Source organism: Ovis canadensis, chromosome 1, assembly GCF_042477335.2.
Source record: "Ovis canadensis isolate MfBH-ARS-UI-01 breed Bighorn chromosome 1, ARS-UI_OviCan_v2, whole genome shotgun sequence".
Taxonomy (NCBI): domain Eukaryota; kingdom Metazoa; phylum Chordata; class Mammalia; order Artiodactyla; family Bovidae; genus Ovis; species Ovis canadensis.
The window spans coordinates 8356793-8372723 of record NC_091245.1 but is presented as its reverse complement, the minus strand read 5'-3'; the positions used below and the strand labels follow the sequence as shown (position 1 = coordinate 8372723).

General features: G+C 45.7%; 1 protein-coding gene and 1 non-coding gene across 8 annotated transcripts in view; both read left to right on the top strand.

The window, feature by feature from the left end:
- Positions 1-15931, top strand: part of ATG16L1 (autophagy related 16 like 1) — a 44229-nt gene that overhangs the window by 24384 nt on the left and 3914 nt on the right. For all 7 annotated transcript variants that reach the window (XM_069585202.1, XM_069585193.1, XM_069585182.1 and 4 more), the window contains 4 exons: positions 4896-4966; positions 5601-5672; positions 13992-14112; positions 14382-14487. In XM_069585202.1, coding sequence (XP_069441303.1) covers positions 4896-4966; positions 5601-5672; positions 13992-14112; positions 14382-14487 — 370 coding nt within the window. The remainder of the gene's footprint in view (positions 1-4895; positions 4967-5600; positions 5673-13991; positions 14113-14381; positions 14488-15931) is intronic.
- On the top strand, positions 12178-12431 carry LOC138431653 (small Cajal body-specific RNA 6). Its single transcript, XR_011253804.1, has one exon. It is a non-coding gene; the product is annotated as a small Cajal body-specific RNA 6 (non-coding RNA).

Genomic DNA, 15931 nt, shown 5'->3' with positions numbered 1-15931 from the left:
TCCACTGTAAATTCATAAGGAATTTGATTTAGGTCATATCTGAACGACCTAGTGGTTTTCCCTACTTTCTTCAATTTAAGCCTGAGTTTTGCAATGAGGAGTTCATGATCTGAGCCACAGTCAGGTCGCAGTCTTGTTTTTGCTGACTGTATAGAGATTGTCTATCTTTGGCTGCAGAGTAATCAGTCTGATTTCGGTATTGACCATCTGGTGATGTCCGCGTGTAGTCTTCTCTTATGTTGTTGGAAAGAGGGTGTTTGCTATGATCAGTGCATTCCCTTGGCAAAACCCTGTTAGCCTTTGTCCTGCTTCATTTTATACTCCAAGGTCATCTTGCCTGTTACTCCAGGTATCCTCTTGACTTCCTTCTTTTGCATCCTAGTCCCCTATGATGAAAAGAACATCTCTTTTTGGTGTTAATTCTAGAAGGTCTTGGAGGTCTTTGTAGAACTGTTCAACTTCAGGTTCTTTGGCATACGGTTGGGAGATAGACTTGGATTACTGTGATACTGAATGGTTTGCCTTGGAAATGAACTTGAGTTCATTCTGTCGTTGTTGAGATTGTACCCAAGTACTGCATTTCAGACTCTTGTTGACTATTGGGCTATTGCATTTCTTCTAACATATTCTTGTCCACAGTAGTAGATATAATGGTCATCTGAATTAAATTCACCCATTCCCATCCATTTTAGTTCACTGATTCATAAAAATGTTGATGTTCACTCTTGATGTTCATCTCCTGCTTGACGACTTCCAATTCACCTTGGTTCATTGACCTGACATTCTAGGTTCCTATGCAATGATGTTGTTTAGAACATCGGACTTTACTTTCACCACCAGACCCATCCAGAACTGAGCGTCATTTCCACTTTGGTCCAGCCACGTCATTCTTTCTGGAGCTATTGGTAATTGCCCTCTACTCTTCTGCAGTAGCATATTGGACACCTTCCTACCTGGGAGACTCATTCTTCTAAGATCAAGACTGAGTCTCTTTGATTACATTTTATTTTAGGAATGACCTCAGAGTACTCAAAATGGGATGGCGTTGAAACAGGAGAGGGGAATTAGTGAACCCTCTCCCAGATGTCTGAACTGAGGCATAGCCCACTCTCCACATTTTGATACTCAGTTCAGTATACATGTACTTTTAACAAGACATGGTCAGAGAACAGGCTGTAGGGCTCTGTAGGGAGCACGTTGCCAGGCTTCCTGAGTTGGGGCCCTGTGTGCTCCTTGTCCAGCAGAGGCAGCACTGTCCCACCGTGTCTGCTTCATTTCCGCTGAGCTGCGCCACAGCCCTGTGCTGTAAGGCAGCCAGGCATCACCCCTGTTTGAGAGATGGAAACTCAAAGACGCTTCTTGATCTGTGTGGCTGATTTACATGGACAGAGTGGTGATCTAGGACCTGAGCTTGGGTGAATTGCTGAAACTTTACAGTAAATGATAAGGATAGAGATTTGGTGATTTTAAAAAAGTATCTACACAGATTCTCTATTTCGATTATACCTTGCAAATAAATACAAATAGCTCTAGAAATACTTTTGTTTTACTCCTTGGTCAGTAAAAATACCTATAAGAAAATTAGAGATACCAGCCACTAGTAGAAAGAAGTATTACCTCTTCGCTGTCGAAGAGGAAGTGAACACTAATCAGAATTAATACTGACATAATTTGTGCCGGAGCATAGATTGTGTTAGTAAAATGAAAAGTTTCTACTAATCTACAGAAATAACAGAGTATCTGGCAGCATTTTTTTTTTTTAATAGTTTTCAGTAACAAATGTCAGTCATGTTCTAACTAATTATAAGACCTTTCCTCCACAGATGGCTTACTTGGTGTATAATTTTCTCCCTCTTGGCTAATATTTACTGAATCTTGGAAGAGACCAAGTCCAAAACGCCTTTCATGAAATAAGACGATCTTTGGTCTTTTGAGTTCCATCCCTTGTGTAGACTAGCACTTAGTGATCATTTCTGAGGTTTTGGCACTTTGTCACCTGCCAGACAGAGCAATGTTTTAGGCATGAGCCACGGAGATGTTTTTTAGAATTTGCAGTAATATTTTTGTCTGTAAAGTTCTAATCTAAATAAAGTCTTTAATTAGTGGGTGTTGACCTTTTTTAGACTCGTGAAAATCTAATGAAAGCTAGGATCCAGGAAAAGGCATTAAATGTGCTATATTTTGCAAATTAATTCAGGGATTTACTCACCAGCTTAATAGTGCTGGCTCTAAATGTATTTGACAGCTCCAAATCCACATTTATATCATTTTTATCAACATTCAGAAGTCCTGAAAGAAAAAGCTGTCCATTGAAACATATACTATTCTGTGCTCCTGTCTTACAAATTTGATTTGAATGGTTCTCTATTTCCCTAACTTCTCTATCTAGGTTATCCTTCAGTTCAGTTCAGTTCAGTCGCTCAGTCGTGTCCAACTCTTTGCCACGCCATGAATTGCAGCACGCCAGGCCTCCCTGTCCATCACCAACTCCCGGAGTTCACTCAGACTCACATCCATCGAGTCGGTGATGCCATCCAGCCATCTCATCCTCGGTCGTCCCCTTCTCCTCCTGCCCCCAATCCCTCCCAGCATCAGAGTCTTTTCCAATGAGTCAGCTCTTCGCATAAGGTGGCCAAAGTATTGGAGTTTCAGCTTTAGCATCATTCCTTCCAAAGAAATCCCAGAGACGATCGCCTTCAGAATGGATTGGTTGGATCTCCTTGCAGTCCAAGGGACTCTCAAAAGTCTTCTCCAACACCATAGTTCAGAAGCATCAATTCTTTGGTGCTCAGCCTTCTTCACAGTCCAACTCTCACATCCATACATGACCACAGGACAAGCCATAGCCTTGACTAGACGGACCTTAGTCGGCAAAGTAATATCTCTGCTTTTGAATATGCTATCTAGGTTGGTCATAACTTTTCTTCCAAGGAATAAGTGTCTTTTAATTTCATGGCTGCAGTCACCATCTGCAGTGATTTTGGAGCCCCCCAAAATAAAGTCTGACACTGTTTGCACTGTTTCCCCATCTGTTTCCCATGAAGTGATGGGATCCGATTCCGTGATCTTCGTTTTCTGAATGTTGAGCTTTAAGCCAACTTTTTCACTCTCCTCTTTCACTTTCATCAAGAGGCTTTTTAGTTCCTCTTCCCTTTCTGCCATAAGGGTGGTGTCATCTGCATATCTGAGGTTATTGATCTTTCTCCTGGCAATCTTGATTCCAGCTTGTGTTTCTTCCAGTCCAGCGTTTCTCATGATGTACTCTGCATAGAAGTTAAATAAGCAGGGTGACAATATACAGCCTTGACGTACTCCTTTTCCTATTTGGAACCAGTCTGTTGTTCCATGTCCAGTTCTAACTGTTGCTTGCTGACCTGCATACAGATTTCTCAAGAGGCAGGTCAGGTGGTCTGGTATTCCCATCTCTTTCAGGATTTTCCAGTTTATTGTGATCCACACAGTCAAAGGCTTTGGCATAGTCAATAAAGCAGAAATAGACGTTTATCTGGAACTCTCTTGCTTTTTCCATGATCCAGCGGATGTTGGCAATTTGATCTCTGGTTCCTCTGCCTTTTCTAAAACCAGCTTGAACATCAGGGAGTTCACGGTTCATGTATTGCTGAAGCCTGGCTTGAAGAATTTTGAGCATTACTTTACTAGCATGTGAGATGAGTGCAATTGTGTGGTAATTTGAGCATTCTTTGGCATTGCCTTTCTTTGGGATTGGAATGAAAACTGACCTTTTCCAGTCCCGTGGCCACTAAGTTTTCCAAATCCTGACATATTGAGTGCAGCACTTTCACAGCATCATCTTTCAGGATTTGAAATGGCTCAACTGAAATTCCATCACCTCCACTAGCTTTGTTCGTAGTGATGCTTTCTAAGGCCCACTTGACTTCACATTCCAGGATGTCTGGCTCTAGATGCGTGATCACACCATCGTGATTATCTGGGTCATGAAGATTTTTTTGTACAGTTTTCTTTTGTACAGTAGTTCTTCTGTACAGTCCCACTGGAGAAGGGAATGGCAAACCACTTCAGTATTCTTGCCTTGAGAACCCCATGAACAGTATAAAAAGGCGAAATGATAGGATACTGAAAGAGGAACTCCCCAGGTCAGTAGGTGCCCAACACGCTACTAGAGATCAGTGGAGAAATAACTCCAGAAAGAATGAAGGGATGGAGCCAAAGCAAAAACAATACCCAGGTTATCCTTGAGATACCCTTTAAAGAAGGAATTTAATCACAGCATCATTGAGATTTATCGTTTTATCTGTAAAGTTACCCTCAGGGTGGCCAGAGTCTGAGAGCACAGTCCAGGGATGAATGGCTGGTCCTGGGGGTGAGGTGGGCTTCAGGAGAGCACTGGCAGGCAATTGGTTCACCAGAACCTTAGCTTCACATAGGTAGAGTGGACAGATAAATTCCAGAAACTCCAAACTAGCTTTACTGGAAATCTAATGACTAGCCAGTTTATATAACTACAAGTAAAACTATTTTTCGTACTTGGGTTCTCAAATTTTAATGGTCGGTTTCCATGAAAGTGATAGTTAAGTTGACAGAGATGTGTTTATGTAAATTAAATAGCTAAATAAACTCTAGGTCAGTTGACATGTTTTTAAATCCCTGCACTTTCGTAAAGGGAATTGATGACACTAAATTTCTTAAAAAGAGCTGTGTAAGAGCCAACCGGAAAATGCTGGGCTCCGCACCCTCTTGTGGGTCTGTTGCTTTGGGAACTGGTCAGCTGAACATTCCGGTCTCATTATGCTGTTTGTCCTGCTACTTGATTCTGTAAAGATGCGGGGAAGTTGTTTTTGACCATGTGATTAGCTTCCGTTGTGTTTCAAGTGCCTCGTTTTAATTGGTATGTTGGCATCTTTGTTTTTATGCAGACAAATGTGAATTCAAGGGCTCCCTGTCTGGCAGTAATGCAGGAATTACAAGCATTGAATTTGATAGTGCTGTAAGTACCTAATATCCATGGAAATGGGTGAGTTTAGAGGTGTTTTGAAACCATTTTTGACATCTGGTTCTTGAAATTTAAAAATAACCCACCTGGTTTCTCTGCTGTTTTTATCTTGATGTTAGAGAACGATGCCAATAGGTTAAAAATTCAGTGCTGATCATGAGTAGGTTGAAGATGGGTAGAGGAGACAGGTCTTGGTAACCCGGTTAGTCAGCATCTCTCCAGACTCAGTAAGGCTCTGGTTTGGGCTGAGTCGGTGCAGGTGGAAAGGAGAGGGTCTACAGCTAGGGGACAGCTGGGAGGTGAGCCTGGGAAGTCTGTGCCTCTGGGCTCGTGGACTTGGGCGGGTGTAGAGAATTAGTACCGAAGTGGGGTGGAAGTGAGCACAGGGGGATGAGTTCCATTTTGAGCTGGAGGTGTAATATCTACCGCCTTCAGGCGAGGTTGAGCAGGCTCAGGAAAGAGGTCTGAAGTTAATGGGGACTGATTAGTTAACAGAATTCTGGTTATAACAGTATTCAGATCAGGTATATAGTTTTAGTCATCTAAACATTCTTGAGTTTGATATGAGGAAATTTATATCATGTGAACTGAAGTTCCCTGTTTTTCCTTCTTCCCTTCTTTCCTGTAGGGATCTTACCTCTTAGCAGCTTCTAATGATTTTGCAAGCCGCATCTGGACCGTGGATGACTACCGGTTACGGGTAAGACCCAGTTAAGAAAGCAAGTACAGCCTCCAGACTTCCGGTGGGTGGGTATCGGTCACAAATGTAGGAAATGGCAGGGTGACGCGTTAGGAGAATTGTGTGTTGTCCTGACCATCAGACTCGATTCCCCTGCCCTTTCCTCGTTAGGGAAATTGATGTTTCCACTTCACGTTCTTTGTCCAGTATTCAGCTCTGAAATATTTGTGATAGCAAACCATCACATTTCCATGAAAGACTTTGGATACTCCTGTTCATAAGAGCTCAGGGTTTTAGGTAGGTGTCAGTGTTAGCTTAACTTCAGCTGTTTTAGCACCAAAGTGTAAGCTGTGTTTCTTAAGGACCCCAAGACTTAATCGCCTCACGAAGTAGAGCTGGAAAGTAGGCTATGGAGAAGTTTTTGAGGGTGCAGTTATGGTAGAGATAAAACATCTCACACGAAGCCAGGAGACAGATGTACAGGAAAGCAAGAACTGTGGGTTCAGATGTTGAAGAAATCTGCAGTCTGAACCTGCACTCACCAAGAAGTCTCTTGGATTCTAAGACAAAGACAGAAATTTAATGGTTATATCACTTTTGTTCTAGTTAGAAGGCATAGATTAATTTAAAGACACGTTTTTCTCCTTAAGCTTGAAGCAACCTTCGCATGAGCTTATTAAATAAAGGCTACTGAAAGATGAGGTGGAGGATTTACTTGACACTAATAAGCATTTTACCCCCTGAAAGAAACTTGGCACAAACCTGTGCGTCAGCTCACAGGAAAAGCAGCGCGTGTGATGTGAAGATGCATTTTCTAGAGCGAATCTAGAGGGAGGTGGGGCGCTGTGGTAGAGCGGTCTGTGGGGTCGTTTCCAGTGGCCTGAGGCAGGTGCAGGGCCGGAGCTGGAAGAATGGCTAGAGGTGCACTGCTCGCTCACCCCGTCTTTCCACTTCCTTCAAGGAACTGTGTGGAAGATAGCCATACAGTGTTAGGTGCTAGCTAGGAAGATCCCCTGGAGGAGGGCATGGCAACCCATTCCAGTATTCCTGCCTGGAGAATCCCCGTGGGCAGAGGAGCTTGGTGGACTACAGTCCACGGGGTCGCAAAGAGTCAGACATGACTGAGCAGCTAAAGCATGGCATAGCACAGGTGCTAGCTCACACATACAGGGTTGTAATTCCTGATTCTTAGTTGAGAGACAATCCACGTGCAAAGCATGAGATGTGAGGATGACAAAGATGGCTGTCTGATGGCAGCTGAAGGGCCTGTCCCTGTTCTTCCTGGAGGAACAGGGTTGGGGACTGCCAGACGCCTGTGGGCAGGGCTGGGCGCCTCTGAGGTCCCAGTGCACATCTGTTCAAAGTCTCAGACGTGTTTCCAGTTGAGGCCCGGCGGTCCCGCATCCTCAGCCGGGAAAGCTGGTCTAGCCTGTTCTGGCAGTGTCACGGTCCGTCCTGGGGCATGCCTTCTCTAGGTAACCATCAGTTACTTGGTGGAAACGTATGGTGGGGCTGGTTACTTCCGCAGGCACTAATTTGCCTGAAGGAGAGGGCATTTGCCTGGGTACCTTCTGTGTGTCAGACTCAGTAGTCAAGTGTGCTAGTGCATTGTTGTTGTTGTTCCGTCGTCCAGTCGTGTCCGACTCTTTGCACCCCCATGGGCTGCAGCACGCCAGGCCTCCCTGTCCCTCATCACCTCCCAGAGTTTGCCCAAGTTCATGTTCATTTGATCGGTGATGCTGTCTAGCTATCTCATCCTCTGATGCCCTCTTCTCCTTCTGCCCTCAAGTCTTTCCCAGCATCAGGGACTTTTCCAGTGAGTCATCTGTTTGCATCAGATGACCAAAATACTGGAGCTTCAGCTCCAGCATCAGTCCTTCCAGTGAATATTCAGGGTTGATCTCCCTTAAGATTGACTGGTGTGATCTCCTTGCTGTCCAAGGGACTCTCAGGAGTCTCCTCCAGCACCACAGTTTGAAGGCATCAATTCTCTGGTGTTCTGCCTTCTTTACAGTCCCGCTCTCAGAACCGTGCGTGACCACTGGGAAGACGATAGCCTTGACTGTACGGACCTTTGTCGATAGAGTGGTGTCTCTGCTTTTCAGCACACTGTCTAGGTTTGTCATCGCTTTCCTGCCAGGAGGCAGGCTTCTGATTCCATGGCTGCAGTCACAGTCCTCAGTGATTCTGGAGCCTGAGAAGAGGGAATCTGTCACTACCTTTTCCCCTTCTGTTTGTCATGCAGTAATGGGACTGGATGCGATGATCTTAATTTTTTTTAATATTTAGTCTTAAACCGGCTCCTTCATCCTGATCAAGAGGCTCTTTAGTTCCTCTTTGCTTTCTGCCATTAGAGTGCTATCATATACATATCTGAGGTTGATGTTTTTCCCGCCTGTGTTGATTCTGGCTTGTAACTCACCCAGCCCTGCATTTCTCGTGATGTGCTCAGCGTATAGGTTAAACAAACAGGGTGACAGCAAACAGCCCTGTCCCTACTCCTTTCTCGATCTTGAACCAGTCAGTTGTTTCATACAGGGTTCTAACAGCTGCTTCTTGACTCACGTACGGGTTTCTCGGGAGACAGATGGTCTGGTATTCCCATCGCTCTGAGAGCTTTCTATAGTTTGTCATGATCTTCACAGTCAGAGGCTTTAGCGTAGTCAATGAAACAGATAGATGTTTTTCTGAAATTTCCTTGCTTTCTGTATAGTCCAGCGAATGTTGACACTTCGATCTCTACTGCCTGTTCCTTTTCTGTACCCAGCTTGGACGTCTGGCTGAAGCCTAGCATGCAAAATTTTACTTACTAGCATGACCTTACTAGCGTGGGAGGTGAGTGCAGTTGTCCAGTGGTTAGCACATTCTTTGGTACTACCCTTCTTGGGAGTTGGGCTGAGGATTGACCTTCTCTAGTCCCGTGGCCGCTGCTGGGTCTTTGAGATTGGCTGACATAATGAGTGCAAAACCTGCTGGCATCATCCTTTAGGGATTTGGATAATTCTGCTGGAATTTCATTGCACCCACTAGCTGTATTATGTTATGTACGTTACTGCTTTTAATTCTCAGAAATCCAGGGGAGGTAGGTAGATGGGAAAAGTGAGGCTCAGCTAAGCCCACAGAATTGCCTGGGGTCACGCAGTGAACAGATGGAAAGATGAGACTTGGGAATGAGGCCTGTGCTATTTCCTGTGTTCCATTGGCCTGAATCATTTTCAACTGAGATACAGCAAAACTTGTCTGAAGAGTACAAAGGGAGATAGAGTCTTCTTGCAGTTTAGGCCCTTAGATGAGTGAAGCAAAGAGTTGTGTGCAGGATGGTATTTGTAGCTGGTAGAAGAGTTCTGAACAGGTAGGTGTCAGTTTTTGGGTCTGAAATTAGGAGGAGAGCTGGAGGTAGAGTGAGCTGGTTCGCAGAGGTGGGCAAGTCTCGCTGGAGGAGCTGCTGGAGCCTCGAGCTGGGGGCTAGTGCCAGGGCTTGTAGCAGCCTATGTTGGACCAGTGCTCACAGCCGTGCCTGCTCACTTGGTAAATGTGTGGCGGCGGTCAGGAGGCCTTTTTAGCAGGTTCCCATGCCCACAGAAACCACATGAAACCCTTACCAGGGCCCAGGAAGTGAGTAGGCTCCCTGTCCAGGAGGCTCTGGCTTCTTTAGTTTGCAGAGGATGTTAGCGGGCTTGAATGGGCATCCGTGTTCTGAAACACGAGATCCAAGCCCTGGTCAGTGTCTCCTCACCTCATATGCTGAGGGGTGGTGTTGGGTGAGACCAGAAGTCCGGGGTGGCTGGGCGAGTGCTCCCTTTAAATCCCTTCAGGAAAGGTGGCCTAGAAACAGCCTGGCACTGAAGGAGTCCCTTGCAGAGAACACCTTTCAAGGTGGGGTGTTTGCAACTGCCAAAAAAATCTTAAAGTGAAGTCGCTCAGTCGTGTCTGACTCTGCGACCCCATGGCCTGTAGCCCACCAGGCTCTTCCGTCCACAGGGATTCTCCTGGCAAGAATACTGGAGAGGGTTGCCATTTCCTACTCCAGGGGATCTTCCCAACCCAGGGATCGAACCTGGGTCTCCCGCATCGCAGGCAAACGCTTTACCATCTGAGCCCCCAGAAAAGCCAGGAGAAAAAAAAAAACTCAAAGATGAGTGTGAAACTGAGGAACCGGGTTGAAGAAGCTGCCCTGCCGACTTCTCTAACGTTGATGTGGATAAAGGGCCTCAGTGTGGACTGACTCTCAGATGATGGTTTTTATTTCAGAAACCTCCTCATCAAGGTCTGCATTTCTCTGAGGTCACCTGTCTTGGTTGCCGCTGATGGTTACTGCCTGCGTGGTGGGCAGCCCTGTAGCACGGGGCAGAGAGCGCTCCGCTGGGAGACTCAGGCTGCTCTGACTTCAGAGCCCATGTTGGCTCTGAAAGAGGAAGATAAAACCTTGAAGTAGTGTTAGAAGTTAAATGTTAACTTTTTTTTGGCTGTTCTGGGTCTTCATTGCTTTGCTTGCGCTTTCTCCAGTTGCAGCGAGCAAAGACAACTCTTCCTTGTGTGTGGGCTTCTCCTTGTGGTGGATTCTCTTGGTGCGGAGCACAGGCTCTAGGGCGTGTGGGCTCAATAGTTGGGGAGCACAGCCTTAGTTGCTCTGCATCATGTGGGATCTTCCCGGACCAAGGCTCGAACCCACGTCCCCTGCATTGGCAGGTGAAAAGTATCAAAAATACTGAATGGGTAAAAGAATTGGAAATAAATCTGATCCACTTAAATTAACTTAATCACTTCAGTTCAGTTCCATCGCTCAGTTGTGTCTGACTCTTTGTGACCCCATGGACTTCAGCACACCAGGCCTCCCTGTCCATCACCAACTCCTGGAGTATACTCAGACTTATGTCCATTGAGTCGGTGATCCCATCCAACCATCTCATTCTCTGCTGTCCCCTTCTCCTCCCGCCCTCAATCTTTCCCAGCATCAAGGTCTTTGCAAATGAGTCAGCTCTTCGCATCAGGTGGCCAAAGTATTGGAGTTTCAGCTTCAACATCAGTCCTTCTGGTGAATATTCAGGACTGATTTCCTTTAGGATGGATTGGTTGGTTTTCCTTGCAGGAGCTCCATTCCATACTATTGAGAGCATGGAGATGGAACTAGCTAGCTTCATTGAGGTTTTGTCCCACTGGACAAGAACAAGATAAGCAGGAATCCAGAGTTTTTAGAAGTAACACGTGAAGAGCTAGGAAATAAGTCACAAGGAAGCCTTATATTCATAGATGTTCATTGCAGTATTGAAACGTTTAAAGGGATCTAGGTGTCTGCTGGCCAGGGAAGTTTCAATTAGATTATAATCTCATTACTTGAAGACGGTTTACCTATTATAGACTGTTTGCCTACATTAACTACATTACAAAAACTCTAGAGGGTCAACTGTGCCATGTGCATGGGTCACCCTTCTAAGCAGCGTGAGGAAGAGATTCGTCTTTTTTAGACTTAGAGACCCAGAGTATTCTGGCCAAACAGTGGGACCCCCAAACCGTATATTTTCAGCTGTCACATGGAAAATTGCTTGTGCCGTGAAGTTAAAAGTGCATTCCCAGGCTACGCAGTTTTGAATGCCGTGGGTTACAAAACTAAAACAACATTGTAAAGCAGTTACACTCCAATGGAGGGAAAAAAATGTACAGAAACAAACAAAAATGTAGTGGATAAATATGTAGGGATATTTCCGTACTGACATGCAGTTAGGGTCAGCCCAATGAGTGCACTGGCATTGCTCACTTAACGAGCAGTGTCTTTTCCTCCCTGTGTGTGTGAAAAGCGGTTTTAAGTTTTTGGTGAAATAGTTTTTTACTAACAGCTTACATAGCATGAGAAGTACCTGCACGAGTTTTTGGTCTTTCCCCAGGGTTTGTGCAGATTAGATGATTGCTACTGAGCATTGCTCAGTAGAACAGGTTAAATATACTGTATTTAACATAAGCTTTGTTGCTAGAGCTTTCTTGATCTTTTCAGAAGGATCAGTAGGGAGTTGTCACACAGCCTCAGCATGGCTGCCACCTGGCTGGCCGCGATTGTAGGATGCTGTTCCAGCTTCAGAAAGGTTTAAACGTGAGAGGAAGGAGTCTTGGAGTCCGGGCAGACTTCCCTTTCTAAAAGGGGAAGTACGTGCAGCCCTGAGCTTTCTGTTCCTGTGATGGTGTAGAGTTGTTCTACTGGGCAGAGAGGGAAGGTTGGTATCTACAATGTTAACTCTCAACTTTGAGATCTGAGCTCAGGGATTTGGAGTGAAATCGAGGAAGGTAGCAGTTATAGTAAGTATATTAGGGTCTTTCAGAAGCTGCTTTTTGGGGTGGTGAGGATGGTATTCCCTGGCGAACCAGTGGTTACTATGCCACACTTTAACTGCCAAGGGCCCAGGTTCAGTTCCTGGTTGGGGAACTAAAATCCATCATCCAAAAAAAAAAGCCCCTTTTAAAAAAAATTATAAGAAACACTGGTGAATACTTGAATGCCTTCTGAGCCTCTGAGATTTCCGCATGTAAATATGTTGATCCATATTGAGAAATAGGACAGGGGCTGACCCCCCAAATCCTTTCCCTGCCGCCCCCAGCCGGCTCTCCCCTCGGGCTCCAGTAGTGCGGTCATGGGTACAGGGTGGCGACCCTCAGTTACGACCCCGGGCTGCGTTCCTTGGCCACCCTGGGGAGACGCCGTGGCTGGCACCCCACAGCTGGTCACAAAAAGATGGGATTGTTGGGAAAGCTGGACTCTGTGGCTGCGGTCTGATGTTTCAAGCTGAAACCTCTGAAAAACCCCTGGAAGTCTTAATTGTTTATCTAAAGAGTCCTGATGTTTCCTTTTATAAGTTATGCCTCCAGTGATCCTGCCTGGTCTGACTTTAAATAGGAAACTGACTTTTTATAATTCAGAGTTCCAGAAAATGGCAAGAATAGTACAGACAGGTATCTGTAATAGTGCTTATTTCAAGGAGGTGCTCATCCCCTCCCCCCTTTTTTAAGTTGTGTAATTAGCCTCGATAGAGGATACAGATTCAGGAAGTTTCTACGTGTGTTTTTTTTAACTCTTGGAAGACAAACGTTATTTTTCTGTAACACACAAGGTTAAAGAGGCAGCATAAATCTAATATTATTAAATAGATACCATTTGTATATGTATTGTTCTTTTCCATTTCATTGGCTAATAAGACTAAACGCAGAGATCCTATTTTTATTTGCATTCTGTATGCTGTCTTTAGTAGAGCCTTTACTGAGTACTTCATCATACTTTTTTGATGCATCCTTTTTTTTTTTCAAATTGACCTACCACACTGTTAATCCCAGATGCACAAAATAGTGGTTCATTATTCCTGTACGTTGCCAAATTATCATCACCATACATCCAGCTATCATCTGTCAGCGAAGACATTGCAGTGTTATTAACTGTACTCCCCGGCTGCAAACCCCATCCCTGTGAACCCTTTTGTAACTGGGAGTTTGTACTTCTTAATCTCTCTCATCTTTTTTCTCATACCCCCAACCCCCCCCCCCCCCACAACCATCAGTATGTTCTCTATATCTGAGCCTGTTTCTGTTTTGTGTGGTGTTAAATCCCACATATAAGTAAAATTGTATGGTATCCATCTCTGTCTGACTCATTTCCCTTAGCATAATACCATCTAGGTTCCTCCATGTTGTCACAGATGGCAAAATTTCATTCTTTTTTTATGACTTGATACTCCATTGTATATATTTTCCATGTCTTTATTCATTTGTCTGCCATCAGGCACTTAACTTGCTTCCATATCTTAACTGTTGTGATTAATGCTGCAGTGAAAATAGGGGTGCATATATCTTTTCAAATTAGTGGTTCTGTTTTCTTTGGGAAAAGTACCCAGAAATAGAATTGGTGGATCATACGGGGTTTCAGTTATTTAATTTTTAGAGGGCTTGTTCTTACAGTTTTCTTAGTGGCTACACCAGCTTACATTTCTCACGTATCTGTTGGCCATCTGTGTGTGTTTTTTTGAAAAAATGTCTGTTTGGGTCCTCTGTCTGCTCTTCCCTTATTCTGAGGATGTGGCCATGTGAAGTTCAAGTGGTGTTGGATTTTTCATTTTTCTATTACCTTTTTTTTTTTTTAACTTTTATTTATGATGGGAGATTTATCCTCCTCTTCTTGATACCTCACCCGTGGAAAGTACCCAGAGACAGGCTTTTTGAGTGTTCCCCTGAGCCGCTCATCCTTTTGCCTCAGTTCTCCTGACTGAACCTCAGGGTGTCTGGAGGCCCTGGCTCCCGGGCAGGTGGCCCCTGACTCCCAGCGTTGCACCCAGCGCCTCACCCTGGCTGTGTTCTGTCTCCTAGCACACGCTCACGGGACACAGTGGCAAAGTGCTGTCTGCCAAGTTCCTGCTGGACAACGCGCGTATCGTTTCTGGAAGTCACGACCGGACCCTCAAACTCTGGGATCTACGCAGCAAAGTCTGTGAGGAAATTCAGTCTCTGTCTGTGAACAATTCGATACTAACCGCGGAGCTGTTTGTTTCTGCGTTAAAGCCTGCATCTAGTGTGATACACTTTGAATTTCAAGCCTGGTCTCATGTCGGGTGGTGGTGATGTAGGGACTGTTTTTCGAGTTTTGGAGCTTCGTTTACATAAACGGTTCCAATGGCTTAAGTAAGGGTGAGGGGCAGTGGTGCGCGGTGCGCCCCGGAAGGGCCTCTGCGTGACTGCTCGTGTTCGGCTTTCTTTCAGGCATAAAGACGGTATTTGCGGGATCCAGCTGCAATGACATCGTCTGCACAGAGCAGTGTGTGATGAGTGGGCATTTTGACAAGAAAATTCGTTTCTGGGACATCCGGTAAAACACCCGTGAGCCTGGAGGGAAGGCAGATGAGGGGGCAGTGGAATTGTGCTGGTGTCCCGTGCGTGGGCTGCGCTTCTGCCCTGGAAATGGCAGAGACGGCTCCAGTCGGCGTCATCTTCCGTATTGGATAGTTTCTGCCCTGGAGTAGAATGCCACAGTCGTCACCTCTGAGCGTGCCCTGTGCCCTCACTAGTCGCTTTACTAGCTGCTAGGTCAACAGCTGAACAGCTAGGTTGTCAGGTAGATTCAAGTGTAACTGGGGAGACCGACATACAAGTCTGCAGGGTGTGCTGAAGCGGGGCTGGGCACCAGTGTCCAAGGACGTTAAAGACTGTCTCTCAAGACGAGTCTAGAGAAGAGCCCCGGAGGGCAGCTGGCAGGGCGAGTCAGCCGAGGGCAGACGAGACTGACAGGGTAGGTGGGGTCGGATTGCCGCAGGCTTCGGACGCTGTTGATGAATGACTTGATCTTATAAGCTGCCGGGTGTTTAGCCAGAGATTCCTTCACGAGAGTCTGGTAGATTACACTGGCAGTTTTAGAGGGTGTCACCGGAGCCTTGAGGAGCTGAACTCAGGGCAGTAGAGGGCGATGTGGAGCCGGAGCCAGTTCCTGGGAGAGTTTGGACAGAGCTCATTGCAAGCTGGATGTGGAGGGTGAGGAAGGGGAGAAAGAAGTAAAGCAAGATGGAGAATAAATGACACCTTTAGGGAGAGGATGCAGTGAACATATTCAGAAAAGGGCATTAATTGGCAGCTTCTGATAGAGTATTTGGGAAAACAGAATTTTTTGAGACGTTGGATGGGAGAGAAATTGAGACATCCTCACAGGAGCACTTTGAGGACATGACAGCTGATTTATTAGAGCTGGTGTGTGAAACGACAGGAGGGCAGCACCCAGGGAGCTGTCCTGAGGGCTGAGTGGCTGGAAATGGACAGAAAGCTGAGGTCTCGGAGGTGGGCCAGGTGTGAGGAGTGAAAGTGGAGGCGTCTAGTCAGGCTGAGACTGGGTTGGTTAGAAGTGGGTAACTGGTGGTTAGCTTCAGGTGTACTGGTTGGCTGACACTTGAACTGAAGTATGAAATTATAGAGCTAAACTGGATATTAGAAGGCTCCTGTTCCATCCCCTAATTTAACAGATGAAGACCCCAAGTCCCAGGAGATGGAGCGACCACAATAAAGTAAACTCTCTTACTTCGTTATGGTTTGGGATAGGAAATTTTGTCATTGAAAGTTTACAACAGAATGACCACAGAAGGGTTTGTAGCTTTGTAGCTCCTTTGGCTGTATCACCAGCAGGGCCCAGTCCAGGATTGCTGTTCACAGACCTGGCCTGGACCACGGCCCAGAGGAGAACTGGGAGAAGAAAAGGCAGAAGAAGAGGTGGCCAGGTGTCCAGGCTCCGTGTCTAGAGTTTGCCAGGATGGGTTGGAAGGCCTGGG